The sequence below is a fragment of the Chelonia mydas genome, chromosome 10 (assembly GCF_015237465.2).
Source record: "Chelonia mydas isolate rCheMyd1 chromosome 10, rCheMyd1.pri.v2, whole genome shotgun sequence".
Classification (NCBI taxonomy): Eukaryota; Metazoa; Chordata; order Testudines; family Cheloniidae; genus Chelonia; species Chelonia mydas.
The window spans coordinates 50,294,677-50,322,107 of NC_051250.2; the positions used below are offsets into that span (position 1 = coordinate 50,294,677).

General features: G+C 43.4%; 1 protein-coding gene across 3 annotated transcripts in view; it reads left to right on the top strand.

The window, feature by feature from the left end:
* CIB2 (calcium and integrin binding family member 2) overlaps positions 1-18,526 on the top strand; it is a 123,118-nt gene extending 104,592 nt beyond the window's left edge. For 2 of the 3 annotated variants that reach the window (XM_043523574.1, XM_043523575.1), the window contains one exon: positions 17,460-18,511. In XM_043523574.1, coding sequence (XP_043379509.1) covers positions 17,460-17,481 — 22 coding nt within the window. In that variant the 3' untranslated portion in view covers positions 17,482-18,511. Of the gene's footprint in view, positions 1-17,459 lie in introns of all 3 variants that reach the window. The other variant, XM_007068342.3, reaches the window with a different exon arrangement.
* Positions 18,527-27,431: the final 8,905 nt, after the last annotated feature.

A 27,431-nucleotide genomic window follows, 5' to 3' on the forward strand; every position in this document is an offset into this window, starting at 1 on the left:
TGCACATTTCATATTTAAAGGAACCTTGTGAAAAGGCAGAGCTTCCACTTGTACATATTAATAAAATACTCTACATAGCCTTTCAGCCTAGCATGGTACCTAGATACTACAGTCATAACCACATTATAGCTACCACAGGCAGATAGTCCACTGATCAAGAAATCCTCTCATAAGAACATAAGAATGGCCATACTGGGTCAGACCAAAGGTTCATTCAGCCTAGTATCCTGTCTACCGACAGTGGCCAATGCCAGGTGCCCCAGAGGGAGTGAACCTAACAGGTAATGATCAAGTGATCTCTCTTGATGCCATCCACCTCCACCCTCTGACAAACAGAGGCTAGGGACACCATTCCTTACCCATCCTGGCTAATAGCCATTAATGGACTTAACCTCCATGAATTTATCTAGTTCTCTTTTAAACCCTGTTATAGTCCTAGCCCTCACAACCTCCTCAGGCAAGGAGTTCCACAGGTTGACTGTGCGCTGAGTGAAAAAGAACTTCCTTTTATTTGTTTTAAACCTGCTGCCCATTAATTTCATTTGGTGGCCCCTAGTTCTTATATTATGGGAACAAGTAAATAACTTTTCCTTATTCACTTTCTCCACACCACTCATGATTTTATAGACCTCTGTCATATCCTCCGTTAGTCTCCTCTTTTCCAAGCTGAAAAGTCCTAGCCTCTTTAATCTCTCCTCATAGGGGACCCGTTCCAAACCCCTAATCATTTTAGTTGCCCTTTTCTGAACCTTTTCTAATGCCAGTATATCTTCTTTGAGATAACGGGACCACATCTGTATGCGGTATTCAAGATGTGGGCGTACCATGGATTTATATAAGGGCAATAAGATATTCTCTGTCTTATTCTCTGTCCCTTTTTTAATGATTCCTAACATCCTGTTTGCTTTTTTGACTGCCGCTTCACACTGCGTGGACGTCTTCAGAGAACTATCCATGATGACTCCAAGATCTTTCTCCTGATTAGTTGTAGCTAAATTAGCCCCCATCATATTGTATGTATAGCTGGGGTTATTTTTTCCAAATGTGCATTACTTTACATTTATCCACATTACATTTCATTTGCCATACTCTCCAGTCATTGGAAAGTCTCATGCATTTCAATTGCATTATCTTCCCTGATAATGGAAGGGGAATACTTTATTATCATGCAAAGATTTCATGCTTTGCTTACAGTGTCACAGTGGGTACTATGGTACAGAAGGATGGTGTCCATTCCAGTACAGGAGTCTCTCTTGTATAGTTAGTGAAGGAGAGAGATCTATTTTCAATTCACTAGTTCCCATCAGCCATGAATTTACACTGAGTATATTAAAAGGGATTTTTAAAAACTAGATTTCATCTATAGAAATTTCCATGATGACTATTGTTTAACCTGTGAAATTCACCACCTACCTTTGTGTGGCTGCATATCAGAGAGAGGGTGTGAGTGGAGCATCCATTCAAGTGTCCTCTACACAAATAATCACTGCTAAAAAGGCCTGTGGGGCAGGGTGGGGTGCAGGTTGGAAATGGAGCCATAGGATCTGCCCTTCTGTGACCCCAAATGCCTATAGATGGGTAAATTCCAACCTTCCCTAGTTCCTCAGATTTTGTGCAGGGAGGACTGAATTATACCAGTAATGTTTCAGAGGGGACTGAACCAAGACCACAAACCTAAATACTTCAAATTTTGAGGAAGATCAGATTTAGATCCAGACTCTATTTGTATAACCAAACTTCCAGATACAAAGTCTCCCTCTGTTTTGTTCTGGCTCAGAACTTGAGGCGTGGGCTCATCTGTCCCTAAAAATTGCCCCTTGTTAACTTGAAACTGAGATGTTTTCCCCACAACTCTTTGTTCAGACATAGAGCATTTAGTTAGCATGCACTGGACTGGTGGCATTGATTTTAAAAAGAACAACAGAACAAGGGAACTTGGGGAGAAAATATATGTCTAGAGAATTACATGGACTTTACAAACACTTGTAAGAGATAAAAAACAGGTCAAACCAAATTTAGACTGTTAATCTTGGCACCACTGGCTAATTTTATGACTTGTAAGTAACCAGGAGGACACACAGCAGTTACATGTATTTATTCAGCACACAAAATTCGAAAAATGTCACATTGCAATGAAATTTTATATTCCACTGATGCTGAGTGGGAACTGAGTGCTGCATGCCCACAGGGACATCACTTGAAGAAGGTCATTGACAGTATACCAACTCAAGAGGAGCTGCCACAGTGTCAGTGAGAGAGTTTCCTATATATTAAAGGCTCCATGTCAGACATCACTTGACTAATCAAATGTGTCAGTTTCAGCAGTTGTAGTACCAGAGCCTCAGGCAGTTGAGCATGTCCTCTGAAATAATAGGCAGCATTCTAATTTTTAACTCAGTTTTAAAAAAAACAACACCTCCTTTTAAATTTCTCCATGTAGATTTGTTGTTTTTTTCCTTATAGTAGAAAATGCTGCAACTATACATGGAAACCTGGTAGAGAGAATGGATCAGCTGCAAGGGATGTGGGTAGGCATGAGAGCTCTGTAGAGGCTATAGTTTTATAGGCTGATTGTGCCACCCCTTTCTTTATGGCTGTGCAGTGGAGACTTGCAAACTGCTGTCCTAGAACTCAAAGGCAGCTGAGGATGCTATACAATCGCAGGAACTCAGCAGCTCCTGAGAGAGGATGAGGCAGTGGAATGTTTGTCACTGCAGCCATAGAGTCCCTGCACCCTTTCTTTTTTTCCCCACAACTTGTGACATTTTGGGACAGTGGCAAGGGAGTGCGTGGGGGGGCTTGCTGAGTGCAGGAGGTGGTGGGAATTGAACTATGGATGTAGGTGAGAGAGCAGATGGATGGAAGACCTGGTAAACAGTTACACAGGAGGTATAAAGAGAAAGCTAGCAGAGAACAAGGGATCTCTGACAATACGGATGACTCAAAGGACTATGTTAGCAATCCTCCTCCTTTCCATCTCAACCCCCACTTTAATAACCACTTCTGCCCCAGTGATCCGCTGCTACGATGGCCTCACAGAGCCATAGGCAGCCAGCTGTAAATCTATTCCAGGGCAAGGCTGGCCCCATCTGGCCTCTGGGGAGCATAAAGATTACTTAATGCTGGCCCCTCTGGTTGTGCTTTGATTGCAGGTTGAGTGAGACATAGGATCCTCTCTTTCCCCAGGGAAGAGTCTGTAGAAAGAGTCTTGATGTGCTCATACTGAAGTGCTCCTGATAAGGCATGCCCTGAAGTGATGGGCTTCCTTCCAGTCTCTCACTGAAAGCCATCTGGCTCATAGCTTCTGACCCTGAGCCTTGCAACTGATCTCTTCCACATTTAAATCCTCTGTTGTGCAACACTGTGCAGTTTCAGGGCCAAGAGGAGGCTGCATGCTGTGTTTTCTCAGTGGTTTCTCTTAGAGCCACCATGTAATGGCTACAGGAAATGAAACAGACAGTTCCCAGGAGCCTCTTCTAAGCAAGCCAGGCTGCATTCTGAACTTGATGAGTCGCCTTTATCTGCTGATTTATTGTTTGATCATTAAGAGACATTCAGCAGCTTCACAAGTCTTTGGTTACACTATCAACAGAGATGGTTGAAAGGTTCAGGATTCAGACATGAGGATGAATCCAGCATAGGATAGGGGTTCATGAGATGTCTGCTGTCTGGTCTGCGTCCGAACTGGAAAATAGTTTCCTTCTGTTTTAAATGGAACCTGGAACACACATTGATGGGCATGTTCAAAGGTGGAAGTTGAGCATTCACACCCCATGAAATTCATCTGGCTATGTTTTTGAGACTGTGGGAACATGAGTATGATGCATCTTTAGTATTGTTTCTAACAGCTGTGCCTACCTTACTGCCTGTTTGCATTATTTTTTGTAGCTGGATTTGGTATGTTTAATTATCCACTGAAATAAGGGAATTATATTATTACTAATCACAGCAAAGCATACTGCAGGCACATGTTGGCCAACTGATCCTACCCTCTCCTGTTAGTGCACCTCTGTCCCAAACTACACACATCCTCCCCAGTCTCACCTTGGAGCTCCTATTGAAATGCAATGACCAATCATTCTGAATCTCGCAAAACTTTCTTAGTGGCAATAAGATGTAGATGTGCATTGAATAGGGACTAGTACTCAGAATTGGTATACTAATGATAGATAGGGTGGATAGTAAGTTGACTGGCGACTTCCATTTCATTGACTAAAGATCAAGTTCTATTCTAGGTTTTCAGTGGTAAGGAAGCTTTTTATTTAACAGACGACACCTGCTGCACCTTCTGTGTACAATACAGTAGCATTCCATTGGACTGGTTCTTTGACACTGTATAAGGTCTTATAAAACATTTGGTGGCCAGCTGCTCCCCCTTCTCTGCTGTCACCAAACCATGGTGCAATACTTCACTCTGACACTTCCTGTACTGTATATATTGTGGCATGAGTGTAACATCACTACACAGAAGGTCTCAAAAAATCCTTGACTGCTTTTGGGCCTAAGGCTGCTATTCTACATACTCAGTGATATGTATCTCAGATTAGTATGGCCAGTGATGAGCTGCCAGAAGCTGAAGAACCAGTTCCTTCAGTCGCTCCGAGCCTTTGGCGGCACTTCAGCAGCACGTCCTTCAGTCGCTCCGGGTCCTCGGCGGCACTGAAAGATCCGCCGCCGAAGTGCTGCCGAAGGCTCGGAGTGCCGCCGGGTGAGTAAAAATTCACAGGGCAGCCTCCCCAGCCGAGAGCTCAGACGGGACGGACAGGATGATTTGCCCACCCCTTTAACAACCGGTTCTAAACCGGCTTCAAAATTTAAACACCAGTTCGCGCAAACCGGTGCGAACCAGCTCCAGCTCACCACTGAGTATGGCCCTTGTCATTTTTTCAATGCACATTTTGTGGAAGGTATCATTTGCCCCTTAAAGAGAGAGAAATTGGCATTGTTGTGGCTTGCCTTTTCTAAGTTACCATTCGGATGCCTCTGTATATCCCTTTGTTACCTTCATTACTTCTTTTATTGCCTTGCCTGGTTCTCAGGGTCTGTACCTGATCTGTTTATACTACAGAGGCATTTATTAGAGGTCTTCATTACCTTACGCCTCCTGTGTGCTCTGTATCCTGGTCATACTTGAGTCTTATACAGAACTCTGTGTTTTCAGTTGTTTACCCTTGGTTTTGAAAATTTGTGCAAGTATATTTTTAATATGAGGCATTCAGATTCAACCCCCAATGGGGTAGGGATCTACTTCACAAACTACCATCACAATAGGGAGACCAAGAACTGAATGGGTCACTAAGACTAAATAGCTCTCTCTGATGGTCCCTTCAGAACTTGGGCTGGAGCCTGCTATTCGATAGCAATGCGGCAGAAGCTTGCAATTCTTACATCTGCGGTCTGATTGCAAAGCTTCCAGTGTTTTTGCTCTGCCATTGTTTGCAATCTCCAAGGGCTCGATCATGAACTCCGCGTGGTAAGGAGAAACCTTAGGGTTGCCCGTACCTCTCCCACACACATGGGCAGAGAGTGGGCAGGCAGGGGTGGAGAATGGGCAAAGCCAAGACTCCACCCTTTCAACTCACTGACTAGCATAACTGAATGGGTACAGAGGCGGAAACTGGGACCCTGCCCTGTTTGTGGGGCAGTGTAACAAGCTAGCCTTCTCCCCAGCTCACATAGGATCCACTCCCGCACACAGTTTTCTCCCAGGCAGTTTTATTTTCCTAATATAGGCTAAATGAACAAAATCAGTTTCTCAGCTAACTCTGGGCTATCATTCCCAGGGGATTCTCCCTCTTTTCTCAGTCCTCTCTGCTTCAGGGCATCATGCAGGAATCTTCCATGCTCTGCTCACTGAACACTGCTAACCAGGGCTTTCTCCTTGGGGGCCCTTTTTCCCCAGCAGGTTTCCACCACCTTGCCTCCCCAGAGAATCTGGCAACCTCTGCAAGGGAATTCCTGCTGCACTTGCTTCTTGCAGCTCCTTGGCTCTGACTCTCTTGTCTCCCTGGATGGGCTACCCCTACTTTGCCATACTGTTCAGCTTCTTTGGCTTCAAAGAAGGCTTCTTTTGAGTGCCTCGCCCACTAAGCCAGTCTGGAACCACGTTACCCAGCTCTGGGGTCCCACTGGAAACGCCTTCAAAAATGTCTCCAGGACCACTCAGTCCATAATTTTCTCTATGGAACTAGTCTCTGGGCATAACCATTGGGCAGCCAGGTCCACTACCCATGTTCATGCCCTCCACGGGAATGACTCAGCCCAAAAATAGTGCTGGTATGTCTCCAGGGTCAGTCCCAATCTGTCTAAGATAGCAGCCTTCACCACAGGATAGGAGCGCCTGCTTACTGCTCAGTGCTTGGTAGGCTGCCAGCCCCTCACCTGTCAAACCGTGCTATGAGGGATGACCCAGTGAATTCTTCCCAATCCACTGCACTGGGCACTAACTCGAAGGTACGTAGGGTGACCAGGTGTCTGGTTTTTGACCAGAACACCCGGTCGAAAAGGGACCCTGGCAGCTCCAGTCAGCACTGCCAACCGGGCCATTAAAGTCCGGTCGGCAGTGCTGCGGAGCTAAGGCTAGTCCCTACATGTCCTGGCTCCATGCTGCGCCGCTGACCGAGAGCCGCCAGAGGTAAGCCCACGCCCCAGCCCCAATCCCCTGCCCCAGCCCTGAGGCCCCCCAAACCCAGAGCCCCCTCCTAGACCCCAAACCCCTCATCCCCAGCCCCACCCCAGAGCTAGCACCTGCAGATGGAGCCCGTACCCCCCTGCACCCCAACTCCCTTCCCCAGCCCAGAGCCCCCTCCCACACCCTGAACCCCTCTATCCCACCTCCCGGCCTGGACCCCCCTCCTGCACCCCAAATCCCTCATCCCCAGGCCGAAGCCCCATCCCAAACCCTGAACCCCTCATTTCTGGCCCCACCCCGGAGCCCACACCCCCAGTTAGAGCCCTCACCCCCTCCCGCACCTCAACCCCGTACCCCAGCCCAGTGAAAGTGGGTGCGGGAGAGCGAGCCACCGAGGGAGAGGAAATGTAGTGAGCGGGGGGGCAGGGCCTCAGGGAAGGGGGCGTGGCCTCGGGGAAGGGGCAGGGCTAGTGTGTTCGGTTTTGTGCAATTAGACAGTTTGCAACCCTAAGCTATTCTCTCTAATACCAACCAAATTCCCCAGAATCTCTTGGGCCAGTCACTTCTGTAACCATTCTTATTGCTAAAAATGAGCCTCTTGCCACTGCTGTTGAATGGCAAATGTGCCTCTTGCTGTTTCTGCAGGCTCTCCATTAACTGCAGCAGCCTGGGCTGGGGCTGTTTTTGTTTCTGCTGCCACTGTGTCCTTACCAACAGTTATATCGCCTCCTCCACCTTGCCTGGTCACCCAAACTGGGTGGGGTATCAGTCAGTGTGCAGAGGCTTCAATCTCCCCTCAGTTCCAGAGGCCAATTGTCTGCCCACAGTTTCCATCACGTTTAACAAGCTGGCCTTCTCCCCAGCTCACAGAGAACCCACTGCCACACCTGGAGTCTTGCCTCCCCCCCAGAGTATTCTGCCGGCCGGCCGGCCTTCCTGTTGCTCCTGGTTCTTGCAGCTCCCTAGCTCTAACTCACCGGGCCTCACTAGGCCCAGATGCACTCTTTTAAATCTAATTGGGGTCAGCTGAACAGTCATAGGTGTATTGGCCCTGCTCCCTCTTAAAGGGGCCAGTCATCCTGTCACAGGCACCTCAACTATGTACAGCCTATTACTTGGACTGGATTATCAAGTTACAGTCCAAACCCTAAATCCATGTAAAAAACACTCTGACTAATCACTTAGGTAACAATACACCTACGACAGTGAGGCATTTCTCTCTGTGTGGGCTAACACACAGGAAAGAGAGCAATTTGCCCTAAGAAGCATTGCCTTCGATTTTCCCCAACATTAAATAAGTTTGCTTATTCATTGACCTCAATTATTTCTGGTGTAACAATCTTGATTGGCCATTCCAAACATTTACTGCTCACTGAATGGAACAACATTTCCTGTGTCTGGAGTGAATTTATCTCAAGCTCCATTTATGGCCTCTGGTTCTCTTGACTATCCAGTGCCAAAGGCAGTAATGGTCCTGTAAGTGGCAACTATCTTCATAATATTGGAGTGTGGTAGTAAAACATTTTTTCTCTTTATAAAAATGCTCCTGTGAAGGTCTCCAGATCTATGGAGGAAATACCTACCCAATCATGTACAGATACAGCCACATTTTCAAAGATACCACTGATTTTGTGTGCCTCCATTTTCTGATACCCAATTTGAGACACACATTAGCCCTTTTTTTTAGAGATGCCTGAGCACCCATTGACTTCCGCTGTAGTTTTGGGTGATCAGCATCTCTGAAAATTAGGTCCAAAGGATCCCAATAATGGAGGCACCCAAAATCCATGGCCACTTCTGAAAATTGTGGTCCTTCTTGAACCTGATGTTCAGAGGTCCTAAGTGCCTGCAGTTTTCAGTGACTTCCACTGAGTCTATGGGCATTCAGCATCTCTGAATATATAGCCCAAGGTATTTAGAGTTTTTGGGTTTTTTTAAATGACAATAATGTATTGGTATTTCAATATATAGCCCAAGGTATTTCAAGTTTGGCACCTAATATCTGATCCCTTTTGAAAATGCTGGTTATACTGGTTTCATCTATTGATCTGGTGTCAGTGACAAAGGACCCCTCCTCCTATCTCTCCTCCCGTCCCCCATGAAAGCAAATCCTTCAGGTGATTAGAGTCAGAAACTCAAGACTCCTAGGTTCTGTTCCTGACACTTCCACTGGTTCATTGTGTGGCCTGTGGTAAGTCTCATAATTTCTGTCTGTCTTCCTTGTTCTGAAAAATGGGAACCCTACTTGTGAAACACTTTGAGAACCTCCTATGAAAGGTGCTAAGTACAAAGCATCATTATCATTAAAATGAAGCCAATTGCATAATTATAAAAGTGATGGTTATATCATCCCCATGCTGCCTGTTAGGAAAATGATGAAGGCCGGTTTCATATTCAGATAGAGAAAGCTGTTTTTAAATATTTGCTCTTGCATGTACAACCAACCATGGATTTTTTAAGCCATGTCACACAGCTATGCACTTGTACATATAGTACAGTCATTATCTTTGGCCCAGCATTTGTCCTGATACCGGCTGAAGTTCACTCATAGAATAGTGACTTTTTTCTCTCTCATTTCTCCCTTTGCAAACCTTTATGTAATGACACTGAGTGGGTTTTATCTCCTAGAGACAGTCTGCCAAGCTTTGTATTGCTGTCAAGGAAATGAAGATGCAGTAAAGTGTTTTTGCCTGATTTGCACTCCTGTGTTGAGGAAATGCTTTTTTTTAAATACTTTGAGAAAACTCAGCTATAATCACTGACCAGGGCAGAGGAAATATGCATTCTTGGCTACTATCCCAGAAGCTGAATAAGTTGTAAATGATAGTGACAGTTGCTAGTTCAGAAAATTTGATCCCACTGGGTTTATTTCACTCAAAAATGTTATTATTAAGAGCCTGCTTGTCGCTTAATGGAAGCATTAGCACTCTGAACTGGCACTGGATAAGTGTTCTGTTCTACAAGACTGGTTACGTTTTCCACAGGAAATTGTTTTATAAATCATCATGGAAGCTTAAACTTATTTTAAGGCCTGAGGATGATACACAGTGTAGCAATTTGAAACAGGTCTTGAGAAAAACATGACATTAGCAACACTCCAGAGCTGCCAAAACCGGACAGGGAAACAATAGAGAGGATAAAAAGTATATATCCTGATGGGAGATGTACCATCTCTGAACCTTCATCATCTGCCTTCATCCATTGGAAGCAAACAGTCTGCACCTTGGGCCCAATCCTGTTTGAGGTTGAGGGCTCTAAGCTTCTATTGTAGCCACCTCACAAGAGGCACTTAGCATCTCACAGGATCTCCCCACAATGCAGATTTTTCAGATCTTAAGACCTAAGACTAAAGCTGGTCAGGTACCTGGGGGAGCAGGAGGGCTACTGCAGAAAAGTTTGAAAAAATGGGGGAGGAAACATTATTGTCATTTAAAAAAACCCAAAAACTCTAAAATCAAAAACTTTTTGGTTTTTGTTTTATTGACAAAAGTTGAGATTTTCCCCTGGAAACCAGATGCTTTCAGTGCAAAATTTAGTTTACTCAAAAACCCTGTTTTCCATCAAAAACAGTAGTGATGGAAAATTTTTGACCAGCCCTAACAAAAATGCTTTCACAAGCAATAGATGCGGTTTTTTGTTCATGGAAACTGCAGGTTCATGGAAACTGGGCACTTGCATTTTAGAGTGCTAAAGGCGATTGGGGTTAGGGGAGTTACTAGACACGCTAGCCCTAGAGTTTTAACTGAAACTGGTTTAACACCCCTTTTTTCAAAACCCAATAACTGGGAAGCTCTTTGACAAATGCAATCCGTATCTCACAGTCTCCAGGCTAACAGTCCAGATTGTGGTGCACCATATCTGCCTGTGCCATAGATTTAGATTTTTAAAGCCAGAAGATCACCATTTTGATCATCTAGTCAGAGCTACTGCATAACACCCATAGGGCTTCCTTGGATTAATTCCTGCTTCAAATCCAAGAGCTGTAATTGAGCTAGAGCATCCCTTTTAGGAAACATCCAATCTTGATTTTAAAAATTCTGGAATCCACCATAGCCCTTGATAAATTGTCCCAGTGGTTCCTTACCCTAACTGTTAAAAATCTGCTCTTTACTTCTAGTCTGAATTTGTTTAGTTCAGCGGCACCAAGTCAAATGCCTTACCAGAGGCATCTAGACAGACATGGTGGATGAAGTATCATTTATTGGACCAGCTTCTGTCAACACTATTACCTTTGTCAACCAAGGTTGTAATCTTATCAACTATGATATCAAGCTAGGTTGACATAATCTATTTTCCATAAACCCATGTTGATTGGCATTCATTATATTACCCTCCTTTCATTCTTTGTTAATTGAGTCCCATATCAGCCATTCAATTATTTTACTTGGGATCAATGTAGTCCGATAGATCTATAATAATTCAAGTCACCTTGGTTACCCTTTGAAGCTATTTGTCACAACATTAGCTTTCTTCCAATCCTCTGGAACTTCCCCAGTTTTAATAGTTATTAAAAATCAACATTAGTGGTCCAGCTTGCTCCTGAGCCAGCTCGTTTAAAAACTCTTGGATGCAACTTAACTGGACCTGCTGATTTGAAAATGTCTAACTTTAATAGTTACTGTCTAGCATTTCCTTAGCTACTGTTGGAGTGGAAAATATTTCATCTTCAATTGATATGAATATATCATCTGGCTTTTTCTCAAATATTCTAGTCAGAATAGAAATATTTATTGAACACTTCTGCCTTTTCTGCATTACAATTGTCAGTTCTACTAGTTCCAGCTAGCAATGGACCAATACCATTGCTAGGGTTCCATTTTTTCATGCTACATGATACACTGAAAATTTCCTTCTGACTGTCCTTAACTCTGTTGGCAATAGATTCTCCCTGTGTCCCTGTGTCCTTTGCATCCCTTATTGGTTTTCTACAGTTTTTATCTTATAATTTTATTCATTGCTATCAACTTCTTTTTTCATTTGTTATATTGTTTTTAATTCTTATTTTTGCTTTCACTACCTCTAAGCCAGCCTGTTTTTTAATTATTATGGCCTTTTTTCCCAATTCTGGAATTGTGGCTTTTTGAGTATCTAGTAAAATGTTCTTAAACAGCTCTCAATTATCATTCATATTTTTCTATTTAAATTCTTTCTCCCATTTCATTTGGCTCATAATTATTTTCAGCTTTGTGAAATTTGCCCTTTTATAGCGACAGTTCTCTACTAGGGGTACGCATAAATTAAAATGTCATACAGACAATGACTTGTTTATACTGATCTATGTACTGAAATGTAAGTACAATATTTATATACTAACTGATTTATTTTATAATTATATGGTAGAAATGAGAAAGTAAGCAATTTTTCAGTAATAGTGTATGGTGACACTTTTGTATTTTTATGTCTGATTTTGTAAGCAAGTAGCTTTTAAGTGAGGTGAAACTTGTGGGTATGCAAAACAAATCAGACTTCTGAAAGGGGTTCAGTAGTCTGGAAAGATTGAGAGACACTGATTTAAAGTACCAAGTATATATATTACTGGTTGGGGATTTATTCTGTTTGCACATAATAAATGTAATCAAGTCATGATCACTTTCACCTAAGCAAGCACTAACTTTTAATTCTGTGGTCACTTCCTCTTTATCTGTCAAGAGGTTTAATGTTGAATTCTCCCATGTTGGATGCAACACTTTTGGAGTTAAAAAATTGTCATCTATAATATTCCAGGTTGGGGGAGGGGGAGGGAATTGTACTGGCAGCCTGAGACCTCCAGCACATATCATTCAGGTTAAAGTCCTCCATGATAATGCAACTTTGTTTTCCTACACATTTTAGATAGGTGCTTAAAGAGCCAGTCATCCTGTTCCCTATTGTGATTTGGTGCTCAGCAGCAGACACCAACTAGTATCCCATCTTGTTCTTTATATGAAGCACAGGATTATTTGCTTCTGAGTTGTCAGTGACTTGGAAACAGATAATGCCATTTTTTATGAGTGCCACTTCCTGTCCCCTTTATTCCACTCATATGACTCTTTCCACCCAGTTTCAGTAATACCAACTAGATCAAATTAATGCTCATAAATGAGCAATTCCAATTCCTCTTGTTTATTGCCCAGGCTCCTGGCTTTGGGATATAGGCCATATAAAGAATTTCTTCTCTTCAGTGGTTGATTAATTTTGTTCTTGACATCAGGATTTTCTACCACATGAGCTTTCATTTGTTCCTACTTTTCATCCTCCTGTTTTGTTGTTAGTTTAATGCCCTCCTGGATATTCTACCCAGACTGTCCTCTAGAACAGTGGTTTCCAAACTTTTTGGATCGCGCACCCCCAGGGCCAGCTGTAGGGAAGCACCAAAAAAAAAAAAAAAAAGAGCTGCCAGCGGCGTGCTGCCGAAGACGGAGCGGGGAGAGCCGTGCCGCCGAAGAATCAAAGGTCTGGGAGCGCTGCTGCCGCCGTGCCAGCAGTGCTCCTTCAGCGGCGCTCCTCCTGCCGCGCACCCCAGGGACGGTCTTGCACACCCGCTGGGGTGCACGCACCGCACTTTGGAGACCACTGCTCTAGAACAGTGGGTCTCAAACTTTTTTACTGGCAAGCCCCTTTCACATCGCAACCACATTGCAACACCCCCTAATAAACTAAACACACTTTTTAATATATTTAACACCATTATAAATGCTGGAGGCAAGCGGGGCTTGGGGTGGAGGTTAACAGCTCACGATCCCCCATGTAATGACCTCGCGATCCCCTAAGGGGTCCCGACCCCCAGTTTGAGAACCCCTGCTCTAGAAGGTTGGTTCTTCTTCTTCTGAATGTAGGCCATCCAAACTATACAGCCCCTTCTGGTCCATCTTCTATGGGTAATGTTCCACCAAATCAAAACTTTCCCCCTTATATCACTTATCTAGCCAGCGCTTTGTTTTCAGATCCTTCACAACCAGTGTTCCATTGCTTGCCATCACAGTACTGAATGTAGAACTGTACCGAGAAAGAAAACCTTTCACATTCTCTAAATTCCCCTGTTTGCTGCTCCTATTGACCGGCTGAGTTCGCTGGCAACTGACTTCTGTACTAAGCCTTGCTACTTAACTCCACCCCCTCGCTACCAGCAGGGATGAACCACTCAATACACTTCAAACACAGGGCTGATGATAGACCCAAAGGTCCCAATCACGCAGTCCTCATGGAAACACAAACAGACATGTTTCACCTGGCCTTTCAGGGATCCAGAAATGTTCTGCAGCTGCATAGGACCTACTGGGCCAAATTAAGCACTGCTATTAGCAGGCCTTCCCCCAGTGAGGTCAGTGCAGTTCCATCTGTCTTATTCCAGGACTGAACTTGGCTCACTGAACAGATATTTCTGGGAATATGGACATTTCCTCCTTCCCTCCTCCCCCCCACAAAAAAAAACCCACACAAAAACACAAAAAAACAGGACTTGACAGGACAGGACTTGTCCTACAGATAACTAGCAAGTACTAATGCAGAGTCCAGCCCTGGATCTTAACCATCCCAGGGAATGGAAGTCCACATGTCATTTCAGAACTTGAGCATGATGCTAAGGCTCCATCAGCCTCAGGTCTCAGTACCTTGCTTATATTCTGCTGATGTCATATGAACTCCAGAATAAGTCTGCATTCTTCTCATCTCTCTGTTTGAGGTAGATTCAGGTGGCAACATTCAAATCCAGTTCTAGGGTCTTGATTCAGTACAGCACAAAGATTGAAGCCATTGCAAATTTCTGAATCGGAGCTTGAATATAAGATGCCCCTGAATTCCAGAGGTCTTGGTTTGTAACTCCACCCTCCACAGCACCATAATTATGAATGAATCAGTTACTTTATTGTATACACTGTATTCTGGAATAAATTCTTCTCTGTTTCACTGGTATAAATCCAGATCAACACCACTGAAATCAGCCGAGTTTTTCCAGATTTACATGAGTGTATCTGAGAGCAGGATTTGGGCTTACACACACAAGAGAGTGTTAAGACATCGCAGTGTTCCTTGCTGAGAGACTAATGAAATCTTCCAGCATCAGGGAAGCATTCTAACCTGGCTGACCTTGTCATCCATTCATGTGCATAGCTCTGTAGTCTGGTTTACAGCCAGATCCAGAACCAAAAGTCTCTTTAATTAAAATTTCTAAAGAACAGCTCAGTAGACTGAGCCTTGGGTTAGTGGTTTTGAAGAACTCCTGGAGGTCAACTGCAATACACTGGAAAGGGGCTCTAGAAATCATAGTTGTGACAATATTGAACTAAATCGCTACTGCTATGTTACTCCATAACTGAAGCTGCTCTGATTGTGTCTTTAAGGACATATTACCACCCTGTGTTTACTTAGCTTTATTGCAAAGAGAAAGGAAAATATGACACTACTACTAGGAAATGCATCTAATTTTTTTTTTATTGAGGTACATTGAGGGTTTTGAGTTTGAACTTGTGCTGTGTGATGCTTTCTATCCATCCCGCCTCTATAAATGTGTCCCTGTCAAGTTAGGCTTCCAGAGTTGTTCATCCATGATAACATGGTGAAAACCTTTTTAAAGGGCAGTACTCTCCCTCCTGAGAATAGCATCACTATGCCCCAAGTACTGACATTTAACACACATTTTGAGTAGTTGGGTTTCTCTGTGGAGGCCAAGAGACAGAATCTTTTTTCCAGGCCATTTCATGGCCATTACTAAACAGTGTAGCCTAGTGTATAAAAGCACCGGACTGGGAGTCAGGAGACCTGGGTGTCACCGGCCTTCTGGGTGACCTTAAGCATGTCACTTCTCTGTGCCTCAATTTCCCCATCTGTAAAATGGGAGTAATGATACTGACCTCCTTGGTAAAGTGCTTTGAGATCTGCAGATAAAAAGTGCCATATAAGCGTTAGTTATTATTACTACTGTCCTGAGGCTGCAGAAACTTCCTAGTGTAGTGGTGAATCCACCAGCTCTGTTCCTGCACCTCCCCTGGCCCACGCATGATTGACAGGGAACGAGGAGCAATGCAGTGTACAAGGAGACCCTGCAGAGCATGACTCTATGCCTCTCAAAATCTTGTCCCTTCCCATCCCACTCCCAACCCACACAGTCTGTGGCCCTCTGTTGAAAAAGGACAGGGGGTTGAACAAGACAGAGCACCTCTCGAACCTCTTTATTAGCTATGCCATCAAAAAGCTAGACACAGTGATGGACCAGACTATGGCTCTATGTGCCATATGTTTAATCATCAATAGCTCTCGTAGCTTCTTGGTTTGTGGAGTTGTGTACTGTTTAGTGGCAAATAAGTTAACATGCTGTCCCGTAGTCTAGCCACAGTAGACAATACCAGACCCACCCAATGCTGAATATTAGTCACCTAAAGGATCTAACCAATAATGACCTCCTGAGATTGCCCCAAATAAAAACTTCTCCACATTCAGCAGAACTGCCAGAACATTCCCACCAGCCTCAAACACACACACAACACGAAGCAGAGAAGAGAACAGGGAACAGTTTTCCCTGCCATATCTCCAGTGGCTTAGTGAAATTGTACCTGGGATGAATCCGGCCCATGGTTTCTTGACTGACCTGCAGAAAGAGGAAAGGCAATGTAACATCCGACACAGCTTTTCCTAGAAGATCCTCCTTCCAGCAGGTAGAAAAATAGTGCCATACTGCGGTGTTCTGGGTCTCCATGCTGGCAGTCATTAATGACCAAGGCCCCAGTTCAGCAAAGCACTTTAGCACCTGTTTGAGCAAAATAGGACTTCAGCACATGCTTAAGTACTTTTTTGAAGAAGTAAATTAGCCACTACAATTAAATGCATGCAATTTGCATATGGACACCCCTCATCTGAGGCCCAACAATGAGTTAGATCCAAACTGAAACAGCAGATCTCAAAACCTTCTGCCACTGAACTCTCAATATCCAAGGCTAAGCTTTCTACTTGGGCCGATCTCTGAGAGGTCAAACTCCTTCTGTATATAGACAGGTCCAAGTTTTGAAAGAGTTCAGATCTGAATCTCAGCTTCCTTCCCCAGGACTATATTTAGGGGGGAGGGATAGCTTAGTGGTTTGAGCATTAGTCTGCTAAACCCAGGCTTGTGAGTTCAATCCTTGAAGGGGTCGTTTAGGGATCTGGGGCAAAAATAAGGGATATTACTTGGTCCTGCTGTGAAAGCAGGGGACTGAACTTGATGACCTTCTAAGGTCCCTTCCAGTTCTATGAGACAGGTATATCTCCATATATTTATTTATTTAAACTATTGTTTTGTGCTGTGAATTACCTTCCTGTCACACACTGATTGAAACTGGAAAGGGAACTCCCTGATGCAAAAGGCTGGCAAGTCAAATACTGTGTCTGGATTTTAAAAAGGGTTGAATAGTTTTGTGGCCAGCACTGCTTCCACTATCTTTCTATGAGGGTCATTTCTAAAACAATTGAAGATATTAGAGCTTACAGTAAAACGCCCTATTTTAAGTATAGGGAATATTTCTCAAACCAGTAGAAACTTTCAACATGGCATACACTTCTTAATCCTGGCATCCATTCATCATTTTGGCACCTGATCCCTTTAGTTGTTAGGCATTCTAAGAGAAGTATAATCCAACCTTATGCTTCAGGGTATAAACTGATTACCACAGAGTCAGGAAGGGATTTCCTTTTCACATACAGCACTGTGTGGTTGGCACAGTTCACCTTCTTCTGAAACATCCATATTTGGATAAAGGGCATGATGGACCAGTGATCAGATCCATCCCTTCCCACTTTTCTCTATTAAAATGGGCTCTTTGAAAAAATATCTTATATAACGACATGTGTTGATACATCTTAATCTCTTTTTTCTTTGCAGTACCTTCCACATAAGAATCTGAAGATGTTGGTGTAAGCCACTGTTATCAGAAATGACTTGACATCAGTCCTGCCTCTCTGAATCTCAGGCACTTTGGGGGCTTTTGTCCTCTTATTATGGCTTCTTAGAACTCGGCAACAAGGACTGGAATCATTCTGGCCCATGGGGGAAAGACTCTTCACTGATCTACAAGACCTTTGGGATGTCTACGTTTTTATCTTCAGTGTTGTCCAACAATGGCATTCTGGAAAAGGGTGGTTGACTGAGTTTTTTTAAACAAAGAGAATACTATTAAATGTATTTCCCTGTAGTTTTTATATTTATGAAAATTTAATATTGTTCTTCAAAGCAAAAAAGAAAGACAGATATAAGCTACGGTGACTTTCGCAGAGGTTATTAACTGAAAGAAAGCACTGGCCTTAAAATAACAAGATGCCTCCACCATTGTGTTACACAGCTGGGGATCATGCATGGAAATCATTTGATTAAAATTTGCAGTCAAGGTCAAGTTCAGGGTGTTGAAGACACCCACATACTGGGTTTGCCATCTAAGCCAGAGAAATGCCAGGTTGCTGGGTTTGGTGCTTAACCCGCAACCAATAGTTTATGGGTTGTCATATCCCGTATGAAGCTTGAAATATCTGCCTTTTGTACGACATCTGCATAAGTGATTCACTTCTTCCCAAGACCAACTTTAACTTGTGTCTTTGTTCTTCAAGTAGGTCTTTCCTTTTCTCATGTCTTGGGCGGATACTGTTGGATAGAAGAATACTGTCATCTGTAGCCCCAAGAAGCACAGCACCAGTACCAAGGACACAAAAAAGACATTTTTTAAACCAGCTATGCAATTTTTCTCATAAAATGCATGAATGCAGCTCTGTATTTCTCTCTCCTACCCCTCCTGAAAATCAGCTTTGTCATTCTTTTTTAAATTCCACTATTGGTTAGGTACTGGAGCATGACGACAATCATACTTGTATACCTGTTCTAACAGTCAATAGAAGGGCTCTGTCATTTACATGGCTTCTGTATCAAAGTCACCTACAATTAAAACATCTGACTGATTTATCATGCTTTGAGGATTTTTGTCCTGAGCTATAATATGAACATTAATTCCCTTTTCTGTCAGTATTTTCCTCCATTCAATGTAATCTTAAATCTTTCAGGGAATGTGACTGTCTGAAATTTCTGTTGCATATTGACCTAAAGAGCTCCTTAAAGAAGAGGGGTGGGGGGACAGACCCAAGGGTAAAATGTTCAAAAATACCTAAGTGAGTTAGGAGCATGATCTCTGATATAGTGGTATAGAGTAACTCCATTGGAATAAATTCAGATTTACATCAGTATACCTGAGGTCAACCTCTGCGCCTGGCCTGAGGAAAGCAGATGATCCTCTGCTGCAGTGCTTCCCATCCTGCTTTGTCTCTTCTTATTTCTTTTATTTAGACATTTGCTGCTGTATGTTCTTCTGCTGCTTGATAGTCACAATTTCCTCTGTGTCAGCAGGTGTATGATGCTACAGTCATCTGACTTCTCTGACACTTCTTGGAACTCCAGGACTATATCCTACACATGGCTCCTCTCATCTGGAACCAGGCTCATACTCCCACTTCCTGTTGGCTGGTTCATCATGTCATTATGCATGCTAGAAGCATTGATGACACACTACCACTGGATGGCATCATAACACTATCGCCTGTCCTTTCTCAGAACAGAATTCTTCTAGCAGGTCATTATTTAAACATTCCTCTGACATGTATGATACTACATTAAAAGAGGAAAATTGTTGTTTCAGCAGAGATACAGTACCACAGAGAGTTTCAGAGGAATACTGTACCTGATTAGGTTTGTGCTCCACCTAGTCAAGTATCTTGCCTCTTGATACTGGCCAGTACCAGGTGCTTTGAAGGCAGGTGAAAGAAAACTTATACTAGACAATTTTATAGAAAAATTTGTCCACAGGAGAAGTATTTTTCTAACCTTCTGACATTTAGAGGTTGGGTTATGCCCCAATACACGAGGATTTATATCATACGATTATCCATACATAGAATTAATGTAAATGCGGGGGAGGGTTAGGTTCCAGGGAATTTCTTTTTGCCAGATAAAAGACATTATATACATATAGAGTATAATTTTTAAACAATTTAAAACAATGTAATATTGTACTCAGCAATGATGATTGTGAAGCTTGGTTGAGGTGGTGGAGTCAGAGGGTGAAAGACGGTGGATCATCCGACTGCTCCTCTTGCTGTTCTTTCCAAAGTACTGGGGGGTGCTCAACCCCCAGCTCTGCCCCAGGCCCACCCCCACTCCTCCCCTTCCCCCAAGATCCCGCCCCACTCCACCCCCACCTTGCCTCTTCCCGGCCCTGTTCCACCCCCTCCTGCCGAGCACACCATGTCCTCGCTCCTCCCCCTCCCCACCAGCCTCCTGAAACAGCTGATTGCTGCAGGCAGGAGGCGCGTGGAGGGATGTGGGAGTTGCTGATCCGTGGGGCCACCGGCGGGCGGGAGGCGCTGGTGGGGATGGGGGTAGAGGGGAGCTGATGGGGGGCTGTCGGCCCAGCCTGGTTTCAAACCCCCACGGCCAAACAATGTTATAAGCAAACATTACGCAACTTTAAATGAGTCTAACAGATCAGCGACCTCACAACGAAACAATGTTAACCGGGATGACATTAAGTGAGGAGTTACTGTAAATATATAATTTATTGTTGAATCTTATTAAGTTCTTGGCCACAATAATATCTAGTGGCAGTGCATTCTACAGGTTAATTATGCCAGTGTATGTGTGTGTAATTTTACCAATTTAAATATGTTAACTTTCACTCTCATTGGATGTCCCCTGATTTTTTTATTATGAGAAAGGGTAAGTACAAGCACCCATTTTTTCTTCTCTGCACCATTCGTTATTTTGTATGTATTTATCATGTCCCCTCTTACTTATTTCCTCTCTAAAATCTGAGTCTTTCAGTCTTTCCTCATACAGAAATCTTTGCAAGCCTTTCATAGTTTTTGTCATCTCTCTCTGAACCCTTTTTATTTCTGCTATATCCTTTGAAGATATGGTGACTGAAACAAAACATATTATTCCAGGTGTGAGCAAACCATTGATTTGCATAATATTTTCAATATTTTCTATACTGTTCTTTACAAATCCTAATATCTTGGTTACCTTTGAACACTGCTGCACATTGAGTACAGGTCTTAATTAAGCTGTCTATAATGATCCACATGTCTTTGTCCTGCACTGTTATGGTTAATATAGAGCCTGCTAATGTGAAGGAGTAATTCAGATTAATCTTTTAGATGTGCATTATCCTGTGCATTGAATTTTATCTGCTTTGTGTTGCTTGTTCACCAACTGCATTAAGTCCCTCTAAAGTGCTTCACAGTCGTCACTGACCTAAATAAGTTTGTGTCATCTGCAAAATTTTTATTTCAGTGGGACTTAAGCACATGCTTAAAGTTATGCATGCATAAGTACTGTCCTGAATAGGAATGCTTTCCAGAATTGGGGTCTTCTTGATGAAAGGGTCCATATCACATTACCTGTCCCCTGAGTAGCCAGAACCTCATGCAATATTTTTGCTTTTCTAGATTCTGGCTAGAGTAATATTGCAAGTAAAATACTTGAAACTCTGAAATATAAGTTAAAAATTCTTATAGTGTTATGTAGAAAGCAAGAGTCACAGTAGCATGAAAGACCTGAATGAATTCAAATTTCAATGCCACCTGATATCCTGGAATAACAGAGGAGAAAGGAAGCCGGAGGTGTAGTTTTGTATGTCAGTGAAAATGTATAGTGGAAGGAATTGCACTTGTCAGCGCAAGAGAGCCATAATGAATCAATTTGGGTTGAAATAACAGAAGGATTAGAGGACTTATAATGTTAGTGCACTATGCACCTTCTCTGCAGGACAGACAGTGGAATGAAATTTGATGATGAGATAAGGAAGGCATTAAAAGATAACAGGATTATGATTATTGGTGATGCCCTTCAAACTATGTATGATAGAGACAGAAAGGAAGGGCACAGTGAAGCAGGGCTGAGTAAATGTCCTGCTTTTCCTCTCTGAATTTGGTTCCACTTATGTGTGTGCACGCAGTATTCATGGAGAGAGATAAATTACACTAAGTGACTATCAAATTCCCTCCAGTGGGGAAGAGGAGGAGACTGCTCTGGTTGGAATTTAAAGGGTATCAGTATTACAGGGTAAAGTGCCTATCTTTCTTTGGTTCTTATCTCTAAAAGAGCTCCTAGCCTTTCCACAGTCTGGAAGAAAAGGAAGCAGAAGAGGGAGCTCCTGGCAAATTCACTACTGCCACCCCCTTCTTGACATGCCCCATGTTTGTGAGACTAGTGACAAGCCAACATTATGCTAGTTCAGGAGCTCCACAGAATACACTGGGGATCAGTCTGGACCACTGTGTTCATGTTTTCCTCAGTCAATATCTGGTCAATAGATCCAGATATTCCCCTCAACATAAATAAATAGCTGCTTGTTATACACGTTTTATGTATGGGTAAATGGAGACGGTGAGTTGCCCAAAGCTACTTAGCAAGTCAGGGGTTGCCAGAAACAGAACACAAGCATCTGGCCTCCCAATCTCACACTGTAACCTCTAGGCAATCCTATCTTTCATTCGGGTATGCTTTTGCATGTAAATATTTTGGGCCCGACTGGCTGCCTTTATGGTGTCTGCAGATTGTGGGTGGAATTCTGCATAATTGAAATGTCCACTTCGGTGGCTGATTGTTTCCAGTTGTGATTTTATAGGAGTTTCAAAAATCTTAATTGTTTCTTTGTCAGAAAAGACTGAGGGCCTGATTGTGCAATCTTTACTCATATGACTCATGAAATTAGTCACATGGAAGACAATAGTAAATCTGTTGTTTACACTGTAAGTTTATTTGGAGCAGGAACCTATCATCTATGTGTGTGTGTCTGTGGCTACAATAAAATAATGATATTAGGATCGAGCCCTGTAATCAGGTTGCCTAGGCAACCCCCCCACACACTCCCTTGTGCACCCAGCTGCAGCTCCTTATTGTTGGATGCTGCCCCTCCAGCTATGGCATGTTTGAATCCTACCCCTTCCAGGGTAGCAGAGTCCAAAATAAAAGGATAACAGTGAACTTAAAATCAGGGTCACCCGAGGATTAGTCAAGAGGACCTTGCCCTTCTACCCAGGGCTTGTCACTATGCAGTTAATCATTTTAGTCAGTCTTCCTTGGCCTACACATGCCATCCACGGGGAGGTTCATTCAGGTAGCATGTTGGCTCAGGCTCTTGTCTGGAACCAGGCTTCCCTCGTCAAGGAAGAAGCAGAGCTCTGCTCTCCTTCCTGGTCGGCCCTGAACTGGACTAGGTCTCCTTCTTTTAACTCCTCTCTCCATGCCAGTCATTTGTTGCAGGTGTAGCAGGATGGGGCTGACTGAATCCACAAGCTCTCCTCTATGCTCTCAGTGCCAGCGTGGGATCTATCTACTCCATCCTGGACCCCTTATTCTCAATCTAGCACTTTCATTCCCTTTCTGTTATAGAAGCCAATCCAACCATTTAGGATGTAGGAAAAAATGTTCATGGTTATTAAATTCATCAGACTCAATTAAGGCTGAATATCAGGAGAGAGTTTCTAGCAGGGCCATCTGTTAGACTGAGAAATGGTCTCCTAGGCAAAGTGATGGAAGCCCCATCGTTTGGGACATGCGATAATGTAATGGACAGTGGACTGCAGGGAACAATCCCACTAGGGCAGAAGATGGGCAAATAGGGCTTTTCCATCATGTGTCTATGAAAATAAGAGCTGCCTGCTATGACAGTGCTTCAAACACTGTCACAGGAGTTTGCTCTAAAACAGAACCACAAATATTAAATGATTATCAGCTCTTTGGGACAGGGCCTATCCTTTTGTTCTGTATTTGTACAGTGCCTAGCACAATGGGTCCTGGGCCATGCCTGGGGCTCCTAGGTGTTACCGCAATACAAATAATAAATAATACCTCTCAGTGAAGGAGACACCACCAGCCATCATAACACTAACAGTAAAGGACAGAGTGGGACTGCCCAATTGAAAGTCAGTGTGAGTGAGTGCATTTTAGTATCTTCTGTAGATTATACAAACGTGTCATTAACTCCTTCTTCCAGATCATGAAAGAAGATGTTAGACAGGACCAGGACCAGCCCCGCTCCCTGTACTACCCACTAAGACCCTCCCCACAATTTATCTTTGGCCTCTGCACCAGTAACTAACCCATGTGACTGTACTCCTACCTGAGCCAATTGGGACTAGTTCTGAGAGTGAGTTTTTGGGAGATAGTGTAACAAAGGCATCACTGAAGTCAAAACACATTGAGCCAAATTGGGCCAGTTAGGCACTGAAACATGCTGGGGCTGATACTGAGCTGTATTCAGGTAGGGAGCTGCATTTCAGGCACAAGCTTCTCAGTGCACAGGGGCTTGCACATAGCCTACACTGTCTTTAGGTGGTGCAGCCTGCTTCCCCCAAGTCCCCTCCAGGGGGAGGAGGGACAAGGTGGGAGCAATCCCTGCCCTCAGAGTATAGGGAGTGCTCCTCCCTCTTCCCCCGACACAAGTGCCAGCCTCAGTTGGACCCATTACATTTGCTGCTTTCATTTTGGCCACTGATTTAATTGTTCTATCAAAGACAGTGATCAATGTCATCTGGGAAGATTAACACTGCAGAAACCCAGTGCTGCTTACAGTTCCACTATTCTCCAGGTGTCGAGTGAGTCATTTTTCTTTGAATAATTATCCTGTCATTTTTCTAGAACCAGAAGTCAGGCTTATGAGGCAAACATTGGAAGGCATCCCTTTCCTTTCCCCTTTTGAAAATTAATATGTTGTGCCTTCATTCTGGCTGGCCTTGATGGTGGATTCCAGGCTGCAGGTTCCCAGTGATGGAACGTCCACCTGCAGGGGAGGACACAAAGCAACTGGAGCTACTTAGGACAGCCCAAAGCGTGAGCAATACTGGGCAAGGAGGGTTTGGGCCAAAGCACCATGTCTCTTGGGCACTCTCCCCTAGCAAAGTTCCAAAAGACACCTGTCCTGAACTTAAAGCTGCACTCTACTAGCAGAGAGAACCTGTGGCGGGATGTCCATGATCCTTCTACCTGTCCTCATTCTGAATGACTCCCCTGGAACAGCTGCCCTGCCCCCCACAAGCTTGAGGGGGGGCACATTAGCCTCCACAGCACTCATGCTCCATTTTAGGATTTGGCAGCCTTTGCTAGACAGATGGATTTTAGTCATTCCTCCCATTATATTTACACCCAAGGGCCCTGGTCCAACTCCTCATAGAGCCAAAGAGTCTTACCAGTGACTCAGTGGGTTTTGGACAGGGCCCCAATCCTAATTTCTCAATATTTGTTTTGCTGAAATCCAATCCCCTGGTTCTGTTTTGTCCTGTGAACCCATTCACTTATTAACCCATTCCTGGCTATGCTGCCTCCTGTGAACCCATTCCTTGCTACACTTCTGCCTATTAACCCATTCCTGGCTATGCCACCTCTTGTGAACCATTCCTTACCATGCTGTCTCCTGGGAACCCCTTCCTTGCCACACTGCCTCCTGGGAACCCATTCCTCGCCACATTGCCTCCAGGGAACCCCTTCCTCACCACGCTGCCTCCAGGGAACCCCTTCCTCACTATTCTGCATTCATATTGTATTGTAGTTCATAGCCACTACTTCTAAGCTTCTCTATTACACTCACATACTCAGTGAGTTCCTCCCTCTTATCAGTTAGAAATAGTTCCAGTGGTTTCTCTTCTGTAAGGAAAAGAAAGCTAGAGGGTGACAGGGAACAAAGAAAAGTGGGAGTAAACAATAGTAAATGTGCTAAAATGCATGTCAGCTGCTATGTGGGGGAGTGAATTAAAACAACAAAGACTTCAGCAGGAGCTACAAGTGCTCAGCATCTTGGAAAAGATGCTCAGCACCTTGCAGCATTGGGCCCAACAGAGTAATGGAAAAGTCTGGAATAGTTTCCAAGCAAATAATTCTCCATCGAGATGAATAAAAAGCAATTGCTCAGAGAAGGTCCATGCCCAGCCAGAGGAAATTTGTAACTGAACTAACTTTCAGAGAGAAAAGGGTTGGGAGAGGCAACTGGCTAATAGAGGATTTTTTCATACAAGAGAGGTTATTAGACTCTTGATGTATTATGATGTATGGATGTTACCAATTTTGATATCATCAGCCGATGTTTACAGCCTTGTTCCCTACTAAGGGACAGTAAGGAAACAAGCCACTTCGAGACATAAACAAAACGATGCAGTGGAAGGAGAAACGTCTCTTTGAAGATGACTCTCCCTGTTAAATGCGGGTGCAGGGTTGAAAGGCTGCACCTTCCATATACCAATCAATGGAAAAATCATAGAGCCAGGTCTTAGGGAGAGGGTGCAAGCAGCCTGGAGCATTCACACCCCTGGTCTTGTACTTCCTGAGTCACAGTGGCCAATGTTACTGAGTAATGTGTGGTTAAGGATTAATGACAGACTGGAAACTGTTGGAACGATAAGCCTTCCAAACTGATGGAATTAATTTCAAAAGCCTTGGGGGTTAGTTGAACCTGATAATGAGAATTAAAGACAGGTGGAGCTTTACTTTCCTGGAACAGCAGAAAGCACAATCTATTTTGTCTGTTCATGCTACCTGACATAAGAGCACCCAACCCAAGCTCTGGGCACCTTTGACAAGCTCTTAAAATTACTTTCATACATAAACAGACTCTGGCAATTACCCACAGATAATAACACTATCCCGGCAGCAACATGAATATAATAAAAATGGAATCAAACCACCACCAGAGTCCCTCTCTCACTATTCCCCGGTCTTTCAGCTCCAGTGGAAGATGTTTTCACAAAGTCCAGAGCATTAAGCACTGATGCATGTGTTTCTAAATTCCTAAGAATCTTTTGCTATCCTGTTTCTATCATTATTCAGAATACTAACATCCATCAAGTTTATTTACAAAGAAAATTTTCTACTCCTGTAGTTTAAAGATGAAGTGCAATTTGGTAATCCCCCATCTGGATTTCACAATTGCCAGAGTGGTGGTCATGTGCCTGTGATATGTAAAAAAGAAAGTGCTATGTGGAAATAGAAGAAGAGAGGAGAAATGAGAGAGACTGTATATAGTGTGAAAAGTTAAAAGCAGATTTCAGAAATGCACTAGATTAAAAGAATATATAATGCAGCCTCTCCTATCCTTTATTACCACCTTATTAATTGTGATTCTGAAATTTAAAAAACATAGATATGGATTCAAACCCCCTGGTACTTTTAGGAAGTTGTCATTACTGAAAAGTAAGTTGTCATTAAAAATATTTCACTTACAAGTTTCAGAGTGATCTGATTTGGACTTCTCGGGGTTAATTACTTCATCACTGAAACTATTCATGGGCAGGAGGAGGAACTGAAAATCTTTGATTGTACCATAGTCAGTCATTATACAAATGGTCTTCCCTTAGATTTGCATGATGAAAATGTCAATTGACATAGACTATGTCGTTGACATAGTCACCACACCAAGATCAGGGACCCATGCTCCATTCTCCCCTTTCCTCCAGGACTCAGATTTATTAAACACTCTGTACATGATTCAAAGGTCTTAGTGGGCATAAGAAGACATAGACATCAAACATAAGAATGGCCATACTGGGTCAGACCAAAGGTCACTATCCTGTCTTCCGACAGTGGCCAATGCCAGGTGCTGCAGAGGGAGTGAACAGAACAGATAATCAAGAGATATCTTGCTTTATTCAAGCATATGGGTGAATAAAGCAAGTAGATGACAAACCAAAGAGGGCAGATGACAAATGGGCTCTATTTTCTGTAGAACATTGGTACGGATTCCCCCCTCAAAGAGGGTCTGAAACGAGGCAATGCCAAGCAACCTTCATTATTGTCTCATTGCACTGTTCAGTGGGTGAGGTGCAA